The sequence below is a fragment of the Rhinopithecus bieti genome, unplaced genomic scaffold (assembly GCF_001698545.2).
Source record: "Rhinopithecus bieti isolate Rb0 unplaced genomic scaffold, ASM169854v2 scaffold_2077, whole genome shotgun sequence".
NCBI classification, from domain to species: Eukaryota; Metazoa; Chordata; class Mammalia; order Primates; family Cercopithecidae; genus Rhinopithecus; species Rhinopithecus bieti.
In genome coordinates this window covers 1011769-1031037 of record NW_016803882.1, presented here as the reverse complement: position 1 = coordinate 1031037, position 19269 = coordinate 1011769, and the positions used below count along the sequence as shown (strand labels likewise).

General features: G+C 42.6%; 1 protein-coding gene across 1 annotated transcript in view; it reads right to left on the bottom strand.

The window, feature by feature from the left end:
* Positions 1–18205: 18205 nt before the first annotated feature.
* DCTN6 (dynactin subunit 6) overlaps positions 18206–19269 on the bottom strand; it is a 28110-nt gene continuing 27046 nt past the window's right edge. Inside the window, exon 7 of the mRNA XM_017857082.1 lies at positions 18206–18763. Within this exon, the coding sequence (XP_017712571.1) occupies positions 18665–18763 (99 nt within the window). The 3' untranslated portion in view covers positions 18206–18664. The remainder of the gene's footprint in view (positions 18764–19269) is intronic.

Sequence of the window (19269 nt, the reverse complement as noted above, 5' to 3'; positions counted from 1 at the left end):
TATCATCTAGACATTTTTATTTTGACAATACATTCCCTTATTTGAAAAAGTAGTTTTCCAATGTCTCATGGCTGTAATATCAATACTTCTTCTTTCTTTTTCCCCCTTTCCTTCTGTGAATGGAATAATCCCAAAACTTTGGGAGGCTGAGGTAGGAGCACTGCTTGGAGTCAGGAGTTCGAGACCAACCTGGGCAACATAGCAATACCCCATCTCTACCAAAAATTTAAAAATTAGCCGGGCATGTTGGCAAGTGCCTGTAGTCCCAGCTACTTGGGAGGCTGAAGTGGGTGAATCGCTTGAGCCCAGGAATTTGAGGCTATAGTGAGCTATGATCACACCACTGCACTCCAGCATGGGCAACAGAGGCAGACCATGTTTATTAAAAAAACCAACCAACCAACAAAACAAAAAGAAAAATCTGGACCGAATTCACAGCATTAGAGCCATTTTTGTTGTGAATTGCTTTTTGGTTCTAATTCAGTTATTGAGTGCTCACTATGTACTATGCTGAGATACCTGGGGAAAGGCCAGGCTTTTACACACTACCTTCTGATATTGTCTTAGGTGAATCAAAGAATAAAATGGAACTAGGCATGGTGCCTCATGCCTGTAATCTCAGCACTTTGGATCGCTTCAGTCTTGGAGTTCAAGACCAGTCTAGGCAACATAGCGAGACCCCATCACTACCAAAAATTTAAAAATTAGTCAGGCACGGTGGCATATACCTGTGGTCCCAGCTAGTTGGGAGGATTGCTTGAGCCCAGGAGTCTGAGGCTGCAGGGAGCTATGATCACACCACTGTACTCCAGCCTGGGTGACAGAATGAGACCCTGTCTCAAAAAAAAAAAAAAAAAAAGAATGGAAGGATCTAAGGATTTGGAGGGAGGCAAAAGGGAAGAGCTACAGGAAGGCATAAAGAGAACCTTGGCCTTTAGGCCTAGATGGGATCTTCCTGGCTTTTTCTTTCTTTTTTTCTTTTTTTTAGGACAGAGTTTCATTCTTATTGCCCAGGCTGGAGTGCAATGGCACTGTATTGGCTTACTGGTCTCCCAGGTTCAAGCAATTCTCCTGCCTCAGCCTCCGTAGTAGCTGGGATTACAGGTGTGCACCATCATGTCTGGCTAATTTTTTTTTGTATTTTTAGTGGAGACACGGTGGCACCATGCTGGCCAGGCTGCTTTCGAACTCCTGACCTCAGGTGATCCACCCGCCTCAGGATCCCAAAGTGTTGGGATTACAGGCGTGAGCCCCTGCGCCTGGCCTCTTGCTGGCTTTTTCCAAGGTCAGCAGTTGTGCTATTGATGCAAACCACTGTCTGTTGTAGCAAGTGAGATTCTCTCTCCACACCCCACACTTGGGCATTGCTGGGAGACTCTAGGAAGCTCTGGGGTCTTAAAGGTGTACAAGTTGGTTATTGAGGGCAGTAATCTCAGATCCAGATGTGCAGTGATAAGAGGAAAATCCTGTTTGGTTGGATTCTGCAGTCTCTCTGACCTGCACTGGAAATATTTTCTGAGGACCTTCTAGCTGAAAGCTTCCTTTATTGTTTCATCATGTGATGAAACAATAGCCTTACTCTTTTTTCTTATTTGTCATGGCTACCAAAAATCACAGAGATGTTTTTCAGACCAATATATTGGGGACCTTACTGCTTCCAAATTTTCCAGGCAGAGAAGGAAGAACTAAACTTATGGTGAAAGAGTACTGTGAGTTTAATTATTGTTTTTTATTTCCTGAAATGCAAGGCTCAAAAGTTCCTGGGTCAAAAGAATGCAGCTGGGCATGGTGGCTCACTCACACCTGTAATCCCAGCACTTTGAGAGGCCAAGGTGGAAGGATTATTTGAGCCCAGAATTTCGAGACTAGCCAGGGCAACATAGCAAAACCTCATATCTATTAAAAAAAAAAAAAAAAAAGAAGAGTGGGCTCACACACTGTCCAGTAGAACTTGATGCTGGACTGGGCTGGAGGGTCCACCCAATGGTGTCTTGTTCCAGAATTATTTTAAAGCCTTAAGGATGGATGTACTGGAAACAGTGGCTCCAGCCTGTAATCCCAGCACTTTGGGAGGCTGAGGCAGGAGGATCACTTGAGGCCAAGAGTTTGAGACCAGCCTGGGCAACACAGTGAGACTTCATCTCAAAAATAAAAAAAATAAAAAAAAAAATGAATGAGTGTAGCTGCAACTTCATTTGGTGACACAACATGAGTGAGAAGCATAATATTGGTTGTGAAATATAATACTATTAGCTACCTTTTATTAGCACCTCCTGTGTTCCAGGTTTTCTGCTAACTGCTTTGTGTATCTGGTCTCAAAGTCAAATCATCTCACAATCAGTCACAGTGGTTAGTCAGGGCTAGCACATCTGCTTCTCCACATTCCCTGTTGCTCTGTTCATTTCTACTTTATTAATCTTGATGTATATACATTCTCAGTCTTAACCCCCTGCAAATTACCATTAGAAAGAGGAAGCATACAAATCAGGGAAACAAATGTTTGGCATGATTTTCTAAAGAGTGATCAATTGTGAAGGCTTTGTTTGTTTTTAAATTCTAAAGACTAGGAGGTGTATTTGTACTTTTTACTAGGAAGGAAAACAACCACCATTCTTGCTGAATTATTCTGCTAATGTTTACTTTGTTGAAACAGCGGTATTTTATGCAAACAAAACAGAAAAGTCTCTTTTTGGGCATGGCAGGGGGCAAAAGCCTTTCCTCTATTACTAGGAACTGGTTGAGCATCCCTAATCCAAAAAATACAAAATCCAAAATGCTCCAAAATCCAAAACTTTTTAAACACGGACATGATGCTCAAAGGATTGGAGCATTTTGGATTTCAGATTTTTGGATTAGGGTGCTCAACTGGTAATTACATAATGTAAATATTAAAAAAAAAATAAAAACACTCTCAAATTCAAAACACTTCTGGTCTCAAGCATTTCAGAGAAGGAATACTCAACCTGTATTCTGGAAGGACGCTTTGTCATTTCCATCACTGCCCATGGGTCGTAATGGACTTGTGGTGTGTCAAGTCTTCTAGAATGAAATCTGACTTACTCTCCTTTTCAATATAAATCATGTGTAGTCATAGACACATAATCTTTGCACTTGTCCTCAGGAACAATGTATGCAGGTGTGTGTGCATATAAATAAGTAAACCAAAAATAGTATTCTAAGCCAACTGATGGACCCTGTCCCTTTGGCCAAGGGCATTCCAAAGTTAACTTGAAAAACTAGTTCAGTCCATGATGGGAAGGGGACATGTCAGACATGCCTCCTCTTTCCCTCCTCCCTTTTGCAATTCAGGCCCAGCTGACCAACATTAACATCAACACAGAGACCTGAAGACTGATAGGACAGACTCTTTAAGTCTGAAAAGAAACATTTACAGTCTATTCTTTCTGAAGCCTGCTACCTGGAGGCTTCATCTACATAATAAAACTTTCATCTCTACAACCCCTTATCTTCACCCAGACATTCCAGGTCTTTAGAAAAGAACTCTTTCAACCAATTGCCAATCAAAAAATCTTTGAATCTGCCTATGACCTGGAATGCCACCCCCACCTTCCAATGTCCCACCTTTCTAGATGAAACCAATGTACATCTTACATGTGTTGATTACATGTCTCCCTAAAATGTATAAAAATATATAAAATTAAGCTGTAGCCTGATCACCTTGGGCACATGTTCTTAGGATCTTCTGGGGCTGTGTCACAGGCCATTCATTGGTCACTCATATTAAGGGAGGAGACCACCCCTCATATTGTCTTATGCCCAATTTCTGCCTCCAAAGAAAGAAAAAGTAAAAACTAAATGGCAGAAATGAAATCCACAAGCAGACAGCCCGGCGCCACACCCTGGGCCTGGTAGTTAAAGATTGACCCCTGACCTAATCGGTTATGTTATCTATAGATTACAGACATTGTACAGGAAAGCACTGTGAAAATCCCTATCCTGTTTTGTTCCGATCTCATTACCAGTGCATGCAGCCCCAGTCATGTACCCCTGCTTGCTCAATCAATCACAACCCTGTCATGTGCACCCACTTAAGAGTTGTGAGCCCTTAAAAGGGACAGGAATTGCTCACTCGGGGAGCTTGGCTCTTGCGACAGGAGTCTTGCCGATGCCCCCCGCCAAATAAACCCCTTCCTTCTTTAACTCGGTGTCTGAGGAGTTTTGTCTGCGACAATATTTGGCTCAGAATAAATCTCTTCAAATACTTTACAGTGTTGGACTCTTTTTATTTTTGTGACAAATATGTAGTATATATGTAATCATTTCTTTTTTATTTATTTTTTCTTTCATTTTTTGAGACAGTGTCTCACTGTGCTGCCCAGGCTGGGGTACAGTGGCATGATCTTGACTCACTACAGCCTCGACCTCCTAGGCTCAAGTGATCCTCTCACCTCAGCCTACTGAGGTAACTGGAACTACAGGCTTGCACCACCACGCCTGGCTAAGTTTTGTATTTTTAGTAGAGACAGGGTTTCAGCATGTTGCCCAGGCTGGTCTCAAACTCCTGGGCTCAAGTGATCCTCCCCTTCAGCCTCCCAAGTGCTGGGATTACAGGCCTGAGCCATCACTGTGCTTGGCTTGCATCATTTCTTTAAGCTGTTTCGCTTCTCCTAAGTAGCCCTACAAAATTACACAAAATAATTATGCACAATAACCTAATTGAAATATAAACTTTTAAAAGAGAATTTAGATTTCCAGAGAGGAGGACAGCTGCCCATTGACAAGAACTCCTGCCACTAGGAAGCCTTATTGGTTTTTTTGAGACAGGGTTTCACTCTCATTGCCCAGACTGGAGTGCAATGGCGTGATCTCGGCTCACTGCAACATCCGCCTCCCAGGTTCAAGGGATTCTCCTGTCTCAGCCTCCCGAGTAGCTGGGACTACAGGCATGCACCACCATGCCCGGCTAATTTTGTATTTTTAGTAGAGACACGGTTTCTCCATGTTGGTGAGGCTCGTCTCGAACTCCCAGCCTCAGGTGATCCACCCGCCTTGGCCTCCCAAAGTGCTGGGATTATAGGTGTGAGCCACCGCGTCCAGCAGGAAGCCATTTTCGAGGGGTCTTCTGAAATCTGAGAGAGACAACATGACACCTTCACTGGAAAGGCAAGAAAAGCCACTGTCAGCTGGCAACTGGCTCCCATCACTTGGATGGTATTAAGTCCTGCGGTGCTTCCTCTGGGGCTGGGAACTTACCTCCTATCCCGGTTATACCATCTTTGGGAGAGACTTTGGGAACATCAGTGTAGGTTGGCCCTCAGAAATCAGGGCTGTTAACTCAAAGTTACTCTCACAAATTTCCAGGTGCCTCCAGGCAAGGTGTAAAAGAAACTACACTTTGGGAGGCCAAAGCAGGAAGACTGCTTGAGGCCAGGAGTTTGAGGCCAGCATGGGCAATATAGTGAAACATCATCTCTACATAAACCTTGAAAAATTATCCAGGCATGGTAGCATGTACCTGTAGTCCCAGCTACTCAGGAGGCTAAGGTGGGAAGATCACTTGAGCCTGGGAGGTGGAGGCTGCAGTAAGCCATGATTGTGCTTAGGTAACAGAGTAAGACTCTGTCTCAATAAATAAATTAAATTAAATTATGGATAAGAAAAACACTAGTAGAAAATCTAGTAAGGTGAGGCCAGGCACAGTGGCTCATGCCTGTAATCTCAGTACTTTGGGAGGCCAAGGCCGGCAGATTATTTGAGCTCAGGAGTTCAAGAGCAGCCTGGGCAACATGGTGAAACCCCATACCTACTAAAAATACAAAAATTAGCTGGGTGTGGTGGAGCGTGCCTATAGTCCCAGCTACTCAGGAGGCTAAGTTGGGAGAATCACTTGAATCTGGAAGGCAGAGGTTACAGTGAGCTGAGATCACGTGGGATCACGCCACTGCATTCCAGCCTGGGCAGCAGAGCAAGACTCCCTCTCAGAAAAAAAAAAAAAGGAAAAGAAAAAAAAGAAGAAGAAGAAAGAAAAGACAAAAGATAATCTAGTAATAGTAAAGTGGTATCAGTACTTGTCTCTTGGCCGGGTGTGGTGACTCACCCCTATAATCCCAGCACTTTGGGAGGCCGAGGCAGGCAGCTCATGAGGTGAAGAGATCGAGACCATCCTGGCCAACATGCTGAAATCCCGTCTCTACTAAAAATTGAAAAAAAAAAATTAGCTGGGCATGGTGGCATGTGCCTGTAGTCCCAGCTACTCAGCAGGCTCAGGCAGGAGAATCACTTGAACCCAGGAGGCAGAGGTTGCAGTGAGCTGAGATGGCGCCACCGCACTCCAGCCTGGCAACAGAGCGAGACTCCATCTCAAAAAAAAAAAAAAGTAATTGTCTCTTTATGTTGGGATTGTGAATGTGTTTTCCTTTTCTTTCCTTTTTTCCCAAATTTCATGTACTGAATGTGACTTATATTTATAATAAAACTAAAATCTACAAAAAAATTTCTAGCCTTGTTTTGCAAATTCAAGTGTAATTATTTTTACCCTTTGAGGGGTATGTGCCACCTGGGAAACTTTTAAAGTTTTTCAGAGATTTTGAGGTCTGGCCTGGGGGTGTCAATGCACAGCCAAGGTCAAGGGCTTCCACGGACTCTCATAATCTGGATGTAACCCTTCTGTGAGGTCCATGGCAAATGGGACCCTAGACTAGAATAATCACAGCTGAAGGGAGTGCTCACAGTCATCCACTACTGTATTGAGCACCCCTGACATAACTAACTCCATCTTAGAAAAAGACTCCATTTTATATTTCACAGGGGACTCTGCCAACAAGGATAAGACGTTTTGTTTAATAAACAAATAAAAAGGTAAAGACTGCATCCAACCAGATAAAGACACAAACAAGCACACTCTTCCAGGATCAGTTCTCACCAGAGGACTCTGTGACTATAAAAGGTCAGGCTTTCAGCAGCTCGAAATGGCTGTCTTAACTGACACGGTCTGGCAGTCACTCATGATAAGAACTGTGCATCTGCCTCTGAAGGTTCTGCCACCTGAAACACTCTTCCTTTAAAGACCGACCTGGCCGGGTGCGGTGGCTCAAGCCTGTAATCCCAGCACTTTGGGAGGCCGAGACGGGTGGATCATGAGGCCAGGAGATCGAGACCATCCTGGCTAACCCGGGTGAAACTCCGTCTTCTACTAAAATACAAAAAAAAAAAAAAAAAAAAACTAGCCGGCGCGAGGTGGTGGGCGCCTGTGTCCCAGCGTTACTTGGGAGGCTGAGGCAGGAGAATGGCGTAAACCCAGCGAGGCGGGCTTGCAGTGAGCCGGATCCGGCCACTGCCACTCCAGCCTGCGGTGACAGGAGCAGACTCTGTCTCAAAAAAAAAAAAAAAAAAAAAAAAGGAGACCAACCTGGACCAGGCCCAGATTCCTTTTGTCTCTGCCACCTAAAACACTCTTCCTTGAAAGACCGACCTGGACCAGGCCCAGACTCCTTTTGTCTCTGCTCCCCTGGTCTGGTCCATTAACCCTTTCTCCTATCTCTTTTTTCTGAAATTCGGGAATACTTAGACAAGCAAATTCCTTTTCAAATGAGTGGAGTAGGAGACATGGATGATTTCTCTCAGTTCCTGCCCCTCTTTCCTGAGAGCTGCCCCTGTTCAGGAGCAGTAGTTGTGCTTGCAATATAGGACCACACTCTCTGGATCCTGAGAGTTTCAAATTGGGACTGTGAGATGCTACTTAGTCATTCCTGCAGGGCAAGCAACAGAAGACACATAAACCAGGGAGCTAAGAGCTGCCACGGTGGATCTTGTGCATGCATAAGCAGCGACCACATGTGACTGCTGAGAGACCTACAGAGCAGACAAATTTGGGAGAGAACGAAAGCACAGGCAGCCAGCGCCGGCTTCCTGGTCCAGCCCTCTGTGGGGCTGGCTATCCTCGGTGCTCTTGGAATCCATGAGCTATCTCCAAGGCCTCCCAGAAAAGGCCTTTTGCTTAAGCTAGTTTGAAGTAGTGTTTTACCTCTTGACCCCAAATCCTTAATTAGGAAAAATGGTAACCAAGGCAAAATGCATAACTTAAGCAATAATTAACATCGAGATAGAAATGCGAATGGAAGCAAACATTAAGGATGTATTAGTCACCTTTCCCTGTTGAAAATCTCAGAGCAATCATTCTTAGCTTTTTGAGGATGGCAGTAGTCAGAATTTTTTTTCTTTTCTTTTTTACTTTTTTTTTTTTTGAGACAGGGCTTGCTCTGTCATCCAGGCTGGAGTGCAGTGGTGTGATCACAGGTCACTGCAGCCTCGACCTCCCAGGCTCAAACCATCCTCCTGTCTCAGCCTTCCGAGTAGCTGAAACTACAGGCAGGTGCCAACATGCCTGCTAATTTTTGTATTTTTTGAAGAGGTGTCTTCCTATATGACCAAGGCTGGTCTTGAACTCCTGGGTTCCAGCAATCCTCCTACCTTGGCCTCCCAAAGTGCTGGAATTATAGGCATGAGCCACTGTACCCGGTCAGTTATAAATTTCTTTATAAAGGATAAGATTATTGTTACTCTGTAAATTTACTTTAATTTCTTTACCTGATAGCTCAATTAGAATTATTACTGTTATCATTTGTTCAATAATCTGATGTAAATTTTTAATACTTCAGCCATTAAAATATAGCATTGTGTAGAATTAGTTGAAATTTTTTTTTTTTTTTTTTTTGAGACGGAGTCTCGCTGTCACCCAGGCTGGAGTACAGTGGCCGGATCTCAGCTCACTGCAAGCTCCGCCTCCCGGGTTCACGCCATTCTCCTGCCTCAGCCTCCCGAGTAGCTGGGACTACAGGCGCCGGCCACCACGCCCGGCTAGTTTTTGTATTTTTTAGTAGAGACGGGGTTTCACCGTGTTAGCCAGGATGGTCTCGATCTCCTGACCTCGTGATCCGCCCGTCTCGGCCTCCCAAAGTGCTGGGATTACAGGCTTGAGCCACCACGCCCAGCCAGAATTAGTTGAAATTTTATTAACACGTTGTGCACAATTAGTTCACCAAAATCAATGAATTTTACCTTGTGAACATTATTAAAATACTTTCCAAATGCAAATTGTGATGCGTTTGTAAATCAGACTTTGTAAATGTCTTGTTAAAATGGATTATGAATAGTTCACATAGAAATTGAAGAACTTCTTCTGTGGGTTACCCTTGGGTGGCCTCTACTGAACTTGTAATTTATCAAAGAAGGGTCAAGCAGGTGTCAACGAAAAGAGTTAAACTCTGTACAATATTTGAAGAGATTTATTCTGAACCAAATGTGAGTGACCATGGCCCGACACAGCCCACAGGAGGTCCTGAGAACATGTGCCCAAGGTGGTGGGGGTGCAGCTTGGTTTTATACATTTTAGGGAGGCATGAGACATCAATCAAATACATTCAAGAAATACATCAGTTTAGTGCAGAAAGGCGGGACAACTCAAAGCAGGGGCTCTCAGGCTATAGGTAAATTTAAACGTTTTCTGATTGACAGTTGGTTGAGTTTGTCTAAAGACCTGAGATCGATAGAAATGAAATGAAATGTTCAGGTTAGAATAAAAAATTGTGGACATCAAGGTTCTTCTGAAGTCTTCTAGTGGCTGCCCTGAGACACAATAGATGACAAGTGTTTCCTATTTAGATGTTTAAAAGGTGCTAGAGTTTTAATTAATCTCTTCAGGATTGGGAGGACCTGGAAGAAAAAAATCTAGCTATGTTAACAGAGATTCTTTACAGATGCAAATTTTCCCCCAGAAAGAACAGCTTTGCCGGGCCATATCAAGATATGGCAAAGAAACATGTTTTGGGGTAAAATATTTTGATTTTCTTCCTTGTCCTGTGATGTTATGCCAGAGTCAGGTTGGAAAGTAAGTCATGATAGATAGTGTTAAATAAAACCCATCTGATGAGGATTTGTGGTTTGTAGGGCATGACTCCCCAGTCCCCTTAGATAGAAATTTGGGCAAGATTAAAAACAAAAAATCAAAGCTTAGTCTTCATAGGTATCCAAGTCAGACTGTCTGTATTTGAATCCAGGCTGCACTACTCACCACATAACCTTGGGCTAGTTATTATATTTGTTTCCCTGACAAGATTTCTCCACTGGAAAATCAGGTATTAGTGGTATCTAATCATAAGGTTTTTGTGAGCTTTTAGGAAGAAAATCCATTTAAAGCACCTAGGAAAATGCCTAGGACACAGTAGGTAACCATTAATTTCTTATCTCTATGATTAACATAGAATATTAGTAGCTATTGTTAAGCTGCTTCTGTTGAAAGACCCTTTTCCTGACTTAAATTAATCAGGACTTTCTAGAGGGACAGAACTAATAGGATAGATACATATATGAAAGGGATTTTATTAAGGAGAATTGACTCACACAATCACAAGGTAAAGTCCCAAGATAGGTTGTCTGCAAGCTGAGGGGCAAGGAAGGTAGCGGTGGATCAGTCGAGTCCCAAAACCTCAAAAGTAGGGAAGCCAACAGTGCAGTCTTCAGTCTGGGCCAAAGGCCCGAGAGCCCCTGGCAAACCACTGGTGTAAGTCCAAGAGTCCAAAAGCTTAAGAACTTGTAGTCTGATGTTCGAGGGCGGGAGGCAGCCAGCAAAGGAGAAAGATGAAGTCCAGAAGACTCAGCAAGTCTGCTCTTCCATCTTCTCCTGCCTGCTTTATTCAGCTGGCAGCTGATTAGATGGTGCTTACCCAGAGTAGGGGTGAGTCTGCCTTTCCTAGTCCACTGACTCAAATGTTCATCTCCTTTGGCAACACCCTCACAGACACACCTACGAACAATACTTTGCATCCTTCAATCCAATCAAGTTGACACTCAGTATTAACCATTACAAGCCTTGTCCTGTGTACTTGTGGATGCGGGTGGAAGTCATTGCCTCCCTGCTTCAATATGGTGTCTGTCTATTAAAAGTCAATAAGGGGCCAGGCACAATGGCTCATGTACACTCATGTGTACTTGTGCTCATAGAGTAAGGGCTAAGGTTGAGTCAAGGTCAACCATGCCTGGCCAAATACAACTGATTTTTGGAAAGCATACAACTCAGGGAGAGTGGTGATTAGCCTACCAAGGAGCAGACGACTTCCTAGTAGGGGAAATTTGGGTTCTGAGCATCAGGCATTATTTTTCACAGAGAACAGAGACTGGCTCAAAAGTCTGAACCATACAGGTAGCTAACGAAAGCTGAGTTAGTTTAAGAAATGGAAAATCTAGGCGGGGCATGGTGGCTCACGCCTGTAATCCCAGCACGTTGGGAGGCTGAGGCAGGAGGGTGGCTTGAGCCCAGGAGTTCAAGACCAGCCTGGTCAACATGGTGAGTCCCTGTCACTGAAAATTTAAAAAAGGAAAAAAGAAAGTCTAAATTCAGGGACTTAGCACCACTCAAAAGGAAAGGAACTGCTCCTTGTTTTGTTTAATAAAGTATTAAAGTCTAAAGTATCCTTAAAATGGGTCAGAAGGAGCGATGGCTCATGCCTGTAATCCCAGCACTTTGGGAGGCCCAGGCAGGCGGACAACTTGAGCCCAGGAGTTCGAGACCATCCTGGGAAACATAGGGAGACTCCATCTCCACAAAAAGAAATTTAAAAAATTAGCTGGGCCTGGTAGCACAAGTGTGTGGTTCCAGCTTCTCAGGAGGCTGAGGCAGGAGGATCACTTGAGCCCAGGAGATTGAGGCTGCAGTGAATCGTGTTTATACGCCTGCACTCCAGGCTGGGTAACAGAGCCAGCTCCTGTCTTCAAACAAAAATAAATAAAACTCTCCAAGAGCACCCATTTGCTAGACACTGTGATGGTGGGAGGGGGGATTATACTGTCTACTGGTGCCCTCTTGTGTTAAAATAACGGGTCTACATGGGGATTATGAAGCTTTAAGAATGCATCTATCTGACAGATCGTCTTTCACCTTGGATTGCACATTAAAAATTAGCCCCAAAACGATTACAGTGGTGGTGCTCGAGGTGGGGCCATGGAATCAGAAGTGTTTTCTCCCCACCTCCTAAACTGTGTAAAATGAAATTATTAATGTATTACTTTTACCAGCAAAACACACACACACACACACAAAACAGAACAAAACACCACGACAAATTACCACTACAGTTAATTAGTTGTAACAAGCAGACCCAGACGGGGCACAATGGCTCACACCTGTAATCCCAGCACTTTGGGAGGCTGAGGCAGGAGGATTGCTTGAGGCCAGAAGTTCAAGACCAGCCTGGGCCATATAGCAAGACCCTCTCCTCTATAAAAATATAAAAGATTGAGCTGGGCATGGTGGCACAGTCCTGTAGTCCTAGTTTCTTAGGAGGCTGAGGCAGGAGGATCGTGTGAGTCCAGGAGTTTGAGATTGCAGTGGGCTATGATTGTGCCACTTGCACTCCAGCCTGGGCAACAGCAAGACCCTGTCTCTTAAAAAAACAAAACAAAACCCCAAGCAGACCCAATTTAAAGTTTTGTATGGAATGACCTGGAGCCCCAGCATCGGGTACCCCTTTGGGTAATTCTTATTGATTCAATGGGAAGATCAAACAACTCTTTTAAAATTTCCCTATTGTTTTGCCAGGTAGGAGTGAAGAGTACTTTCCTTCAGCCCTCCTGAAGTTTCAATTAATCCAAGTCTATGAAATGAACTGACAAGAGGCTGATTAAGAGAAAAGGGACACACATTTAGTACATGTGTTACTGGAAAGGGATCCCCTTCCAGATCGCAAGAGAGGCTTCTCAGATCTCGCACAACAAAGAATGCAGGGTGAGTCCACAGAGTAAAGTGAAAGCAAGTTTCTTAAGAAGGTAAAGGAATAAAGAATAGCTACTCCATAGGCAGAGCAGTGGCATGGGCTGCTCGACTGAGGATGCTTATAGTTATTTCTTGATTATATGCTAAATGAGGGGTGGATTATTCATGAGTTTTCTGGGAAAGGGGTGGATAATTCCTAGAACTGAAGGGTCCTCCCCTTTTTAAACCATATAGGGTAATTTTCTGATGTTGCTATGGCATCTATAAACTGTCACGGCACTGGTGGGAGTATCTTTTATCATGCTAATGCATTATAATGATAATGAGCAGTGAGCACGACCAGAGGTCACTTTGGCCGCCATCTTAGTTTTGGCAGATTTTGGTCGGCTTCTTTACCACATGCTGTTTTATCAGCAAGGTCTTTGTGACCTATATCTTGTGCTGACCTCCTATGTCACCCTATGACTTAGAATACCTTAACCCCCTGGGAATGCAGCCCAGTAGGTCTCAGCCTCATTTTATCCAGTCCCTACTCAAGATGGAGTCCCTCTGGTTCAAACACCCCTGACACATGCATGGAAGCATCACAGGAAAGTGAGTCCTCAATACCCAATGAGATTTAGAAGCTATATCCCCTTCTCCATAGGGGAGAGGGAAGTGGGGGATGTAGGCAACTTTTAGAGGAAAAGTAAATAGTTTTTAGGGAAGGTGAATGGAGACAAAGAACAGATAATGGTGTGGGATGAAGTTCATCTGGACTCTGGATGTGGTGTTTGAATTTCAGTCTCTTCCGTGATGAGTTTACTCTTCCTTTGTTGATGAAAAACAAGGGAGAGGATAGAATACAATTGTGTTCTCTTCTGGCAGATCTTTAGGTAGATAAGGAAACCTCAAAGAAAAGCCTCTTCTGGCATCTGCTGATTCCCAAGTACCTTCAATATAAAATAATCAGCGTACCAAGGTGCCATATTTGGGGGTGATAACCCCTGGACTCTTTCAGTCTCATGTAGTTGAAGAACTTAAAGACAGGCAAAGCCTTTAGGAAAGGTGAATCCACATCTGTTTTCCCTATTTGCATTTAGGAAGCCCACTGAATTATAGAGTATCTACCTTAAAAGGTTTAGTCTTCCAATAAAGCAATGGAGAATGTGCTTAAGATCATCAACTCTGGAGCCAGAATGCCACTTACTAGCTGAGTGGACTTTTGGCAGTTACTTAACCTCTTTGTGCCTCAATTTCCAGTTCTGCAAAATAAGGCTATATAGTAATATCACCTACCTCATTAATACAGTTAAATGAAATAATGTGCAATTAATGAGTTACATGTAAACTGCTTTTAACAGTGCTTGGTATGTTGTCAGCTCTACGCAAACTCAATGCGATTTTTTAAAAAGTCAGACTTGACAAAGTATATTAGGGTTAAGAATAGTTCTTGTATTATTTCTCCCGCTCAGTATTCTTGTCTCTCAAGGTTTTTGTTAATAGTTTCTGTTAAGCCTCAACAAGTTAAACTGATGCTTAATGAAATTTATGTTATATTTAAGGGAAAGTAATCTAAATTTCTAAGAAGATAGGTGTGGCAAAATAAAAAATATTTGGTCTTTGTCCCTGGTCCCTGGCACAGAGTTTCTCAAGCCCTTGGAAATTACTGGGTTGTTTGTTTTTTTTGAGACGGAGTCTTGCCCTCAGGAGGAGTGCAGTGGTGCCATCTTGGGTCACTGCAACCTCCGCCTCCCGAGTTCAGGCAATTCTGCCTCAGCCTCCCAAGTAGTTGGGATTACAGATGCCCACCACCATGCCTGGCTAATTTTTGTATTTTTAGTAGAGATGGGGTTTCACCATGTTGGCCAGGCTGGTCTTGAACTCCTAACCTTAAGTTATCTGCTTGCCTCAATCTCCCAAAGTGCTGGGATTGCAGGCGTGAGCCATCATGCCTGACCAGAATGTACCGTCTTTTGTATGCTAATGAGAACATATGACTAGAGGATCAGAACTCTCAGCCCTGACCCACAAACTCCAGGGAGGTTAGAGGGACTACACACTGGATCATAAAAACTCCTGAATGATTAGATTTGGAAAGCTTCCAGGCTGGTGCTGTGCTGGGAGGCTGACGTGCTCAAAGAAGGAATGGAAACCCTGTGCCATCCCATCCCATCTCACGGCCTTGGCATTTCTTCCTTTCAGCTGTTCCTGAGTTGTACCCTTGTAATACATCTGCAGTAGTGAACACACACTTTCCTGAGTTCTCTGAGTCATTCTAGAGAATTACTGAGCCTGAGGGATCATGGGAATACCCCAATTTGGAGTTGGCTGGACAGAAGTATGGGTAGTTTGGGCACCCTATATGATGCTGACAAATGAAGTGGGGGTAGTTCTATGGGAGTGTGGGGTCTGGGCTAACTCCAGATAGCATCAGAACTGTACTGAATTGCTGGACATTCAGTTGGTGTTGGAGAATCGGTTGCTGGTGTTGGAAAAACCACACATTTGGTGTCAGAAAACACTACACAATGGGGTTTCAAGTGGATAAGATGACCTCTGATGACATCATGTGCCATGGCAATTAATATACAGCAGTCCTTCCCAAAGTCATCTTCCTCCCAGTGTGGAGACTCTCTAAAGAGATGCTGATAGTGCACTAGGAGAAACCCAGATGTAAATGGATGTGTGTGTACATGCTGGGGTTTAAAAATATGAGCATGGGCTGGGCATGGTGGTTCACGCCTGTAATCCCAGCACTTTGGGAGGCGGAGGCAGGTGGATCACCTGAGGTCAGGAGTTCGAAACCAATATAGTTCGAACCTATAATGTGGCGAAACCCCGTCTCTACTAAAAATACGAAAATTAGCTGAGCATGGTGGCACACGCCTGTAGTCCCAGCTGCTTGGGAGGCTGAGGCAGGAGAATCACTTGAACCCGGGAGGCAGAGGTTGCAGTAAGCCGAGATCATGCCACTGCACTGCAGCCTGGGTGACAGAGCAAGACTGTCTCAAAATAAATAAATAAATAAATAAAATAAAAAAATAAAAATATGAGCATGAACTCTTTGATGCCATTCCCTTTAAAAGGTAGAGCCTAATTCCCCATCCTTTCAGTGTAGAATGGACTTAGTGACTCAATTCTAACAAATCAAATTCAGTGGAAATGATCGTGTACAACTTCAGAGACTAGGTCATGAAAGGCCCTGTGGCTTCCGTCCTCTCTGGGATCACTCATTCTGGAGAAAGCCAGCTGCCATGTCAAGAGAACACCCAGGTAGCCCTGTAGAGAGGCTCATGTGATGATGAACTAAGGCCTTCTGGCAACAACCATGTTAGTGCGCCATCTTGGAAATGGATACTGCAGCCCCAGCATCAGCTAAGACATACACAGATTCTTGATTTTCAGAAACTGAGTGAGCTAATAAGATGTGTGTTGTTTTAGTTTTGGGGGTAATTTGTTACACAGCATACATAACTACTACAGTGTGTGCTTATGGATGAAGTGAAGTTTCATCGCTGTTTCCAGACCTTACACTATTCAATTGGCGAAGATCCATCATCTTGACCAAAGAGCTAGTGCCAGATTGCAATAAGATGATTTGATAAAATGGTTTCTCTCTTTTCCCTGTCCAGTTACTACCCCATGTCACACGGGTGTCTGGGTTCTCCTAACCACTTAGCTTATTTGTCTAGAATATTTGGGATGCAGTTTGAGTGTAGTCTCAAGTGAGACAGAGTGCCACTAGGAGAAGGCTGACAGCCTGGCTATGCAGAAGCCCCAAAGAGTGAAGTTTGCAGTTATCTGTCTGAGCTTTGGTTCTCTATCCTGAAGAATCAGAAACTATGTTTCATTAGAATAGTCAGAAATTCATAGACTAAACTGACAAACTTGGGGGCAGAACCACACAAACAAAATTCACGAGACTGACGTATAAACTAGAGAATTTCTCTAAATTTACTATGTGCAGAATGAAATTTTGGTGCCCTTAAGCAGAATTCTCCCTCTTCCTGAACAATAATAGCTTAAACGCCATATTAACAATCAGAAGATGGTTCAGTTAGACTTGTAATTAGTGCCAAAAGAAGTGGCAAGTCTCAAGGTATGTTCTCCCTAGGCCACATACCTTGGGTGTTGATAAACTAGTCCTAACTGAAGTAGAGAACATTTTGGGTCACTGAATTACTCACATTTCTTGGATGCAGGACTTCCTTTTCATGGATAACACTGTATACACACTGTCATATTTTGTTTCTTCAAATCCCATTTTGGTGAGTTGATAATTTTGGTTATTTTCTTTCCTCAAATGAGTTAATATCATGTAATAACCTACAGTGTACCTGGGAAGCACTGAGACTCTCCTCACTATGTGTTGATTCTCTGGTGATTTCTTCTTATCAAGTCCTTAGAAGGTATCTCACTGTTGCCCCACATAGTACCTGTGTAGTTTGGAAAGGCCATTTACTTAGCATATCAGAGCCTGTCCAGAGAGAATACATTAGAACCAGTATAGAATTTCAAAGACTGTCTTGTAATTTCTGATTTCTTTTATCTAGAAAATTTCCAAGATCAACAACATTCTGAACTGATCACCAGGGGGTTGAAAAATGAATAAATAGCAGTTAACAGAAATAGGGCATTTATGTTCTCCTTTTCAAAAGCTCAATGTTCCATCCAGTACAGTATAGTTTTCCAAGTTTAGTCGTGAGTATTCTTACCAAAATCATTCCAATTTTGAACAATTGGGCTAATTTGCATTGTCAGTTTCAGAAATTCAAAATATATTTTCTCTATTCACAATTAAAAATTAAATTTTGAGTCAGGAGTTTGAGACCAGCCTTGGCAACACAGCAAGATCCTGTCTCCACAAAAAGTTAAAAAACATAAAAAAGCCAGGTATGGTGGCTTATGCCTGCAGTCCCAACTACTCAAGAGGCTGAGGCAGGAGGATCACTTCAGCTTGAGGAGGTCAAGTGATCCATGCGAGCAAAGACTGTGCCACTGCACTCCAGCCTAGGTAACAGAGTGAGATCCTTGTCTCTAAAATAAATAAATAAAAATTAAATTTTGAGAAAATATCTTAGTATTTTAGTATCTTAGTATTAGTCAATATCTACTAATTCAAAAGTTGAGAAGTATGTTCCAGTAAATGTATACTTGAATTACTTTAAAAATTTGGAATTATAAAATTCTCAACATCTTGCTCACTACAGACAATAGAATAATAAAGCTCAATGATGAGTGATTAGTACTATGCTAAAATATTAACAATTTCAGAAATTTGTATAAATTTCAAAATTTCTTTTAGTTTCATTGTCCTCAGAAACCCAAGAATGCCACTCATTTGTATTCTACTGAAGACATCTTTCCCTGATTACTTTTGTTTCACCAAAAGAAAAAAAAAACGTTATTTTCTTAAAACAAAGTGAAGTCTAAATTAATTCAATAGCTACTGAAATTTCACCTGAAATTTTAAACAGCTACAAATCCACAAGAGGAAAAAGTAAACACATTAGCTTTAATACAACTAGTACACAATAAAATTAAGAGAAAAGATTAATTCAAATAGAAAACCTGATTATGCCCACTAAAGGCGCTGTTATCAGCCTTTTTATTCAGTTTAGTCTATGCTAGAATGTAAATACATAAAAGTATGTCTTTTCTTGTCATGGGTAGTCTTTCACATAACTAAAATTTGTGGCAGCAGTTTATACAACAAAAGAAAAGCTAAATCTGTAAATTATCAGAAAAGAAGCAAGGATATATGAAAATAATACATTTATATAAATTACAAAGGACAATTACAATGAAACTCCATTAGTTTCCTCTCAACCCAATTTTACAAAATACAGTGAACACGTATTATTCTGTGCATTGTTAAGAGTGCATAAACACTGTGGGCCCACTCAAAAGACAGTGGTCAAAGACAAAATGTTATCTTCATGTCATATACTGTTCTTAGTTCTTTACTGGAGTTGAGCTTCCTTTCATAGTCTTCTTTAGGTGGTGGTAATTTGGCAAGATTTTCATCAAGAAATCCAGCTGTAGTGTCTGGGGCTAAAAAGATAAGGTAATTAAAGCTGACTGGCAGAAAGCAAAGTCAAGAGTACCACGCAGCGACCAGGCGTGGTGGCTCATGCCTGTAATCTCTGCACTTTGGGCGGCCCAGAGAGGAGGATGATTAGAGCCCAGGAGTTCCAGACCAGCCTGAGCAACATAGGGAGATCTTGTCACTACAAAAAAGTAAAAAATTAGCTGTGTGTGGTGGCACGACCCTGTATCATAGCTACTTGGGAGGCTGAGGTGGAAGCAGGGCGGCGGGGGTGCAGGTGGATTGAGCCCAGGAGGTTGAGGCTGCAGTGAGCCATGATTGTGCCTCTGCACTACAGCCTGGGTGACAGAGCCAGACCCTGTCTCAAAAAAAAAAAAAAAAAAAAAAAAAAAAAAAAAAAAAAAAAAAAAAAGTTCCAGGTAGCAATGGCTATTAATAAATAAGTTGTGGAATTACAGGTGATTTTCATTGACTCATTTTTGCTTACCTGCTCTTTTTTTTAAATTTATAA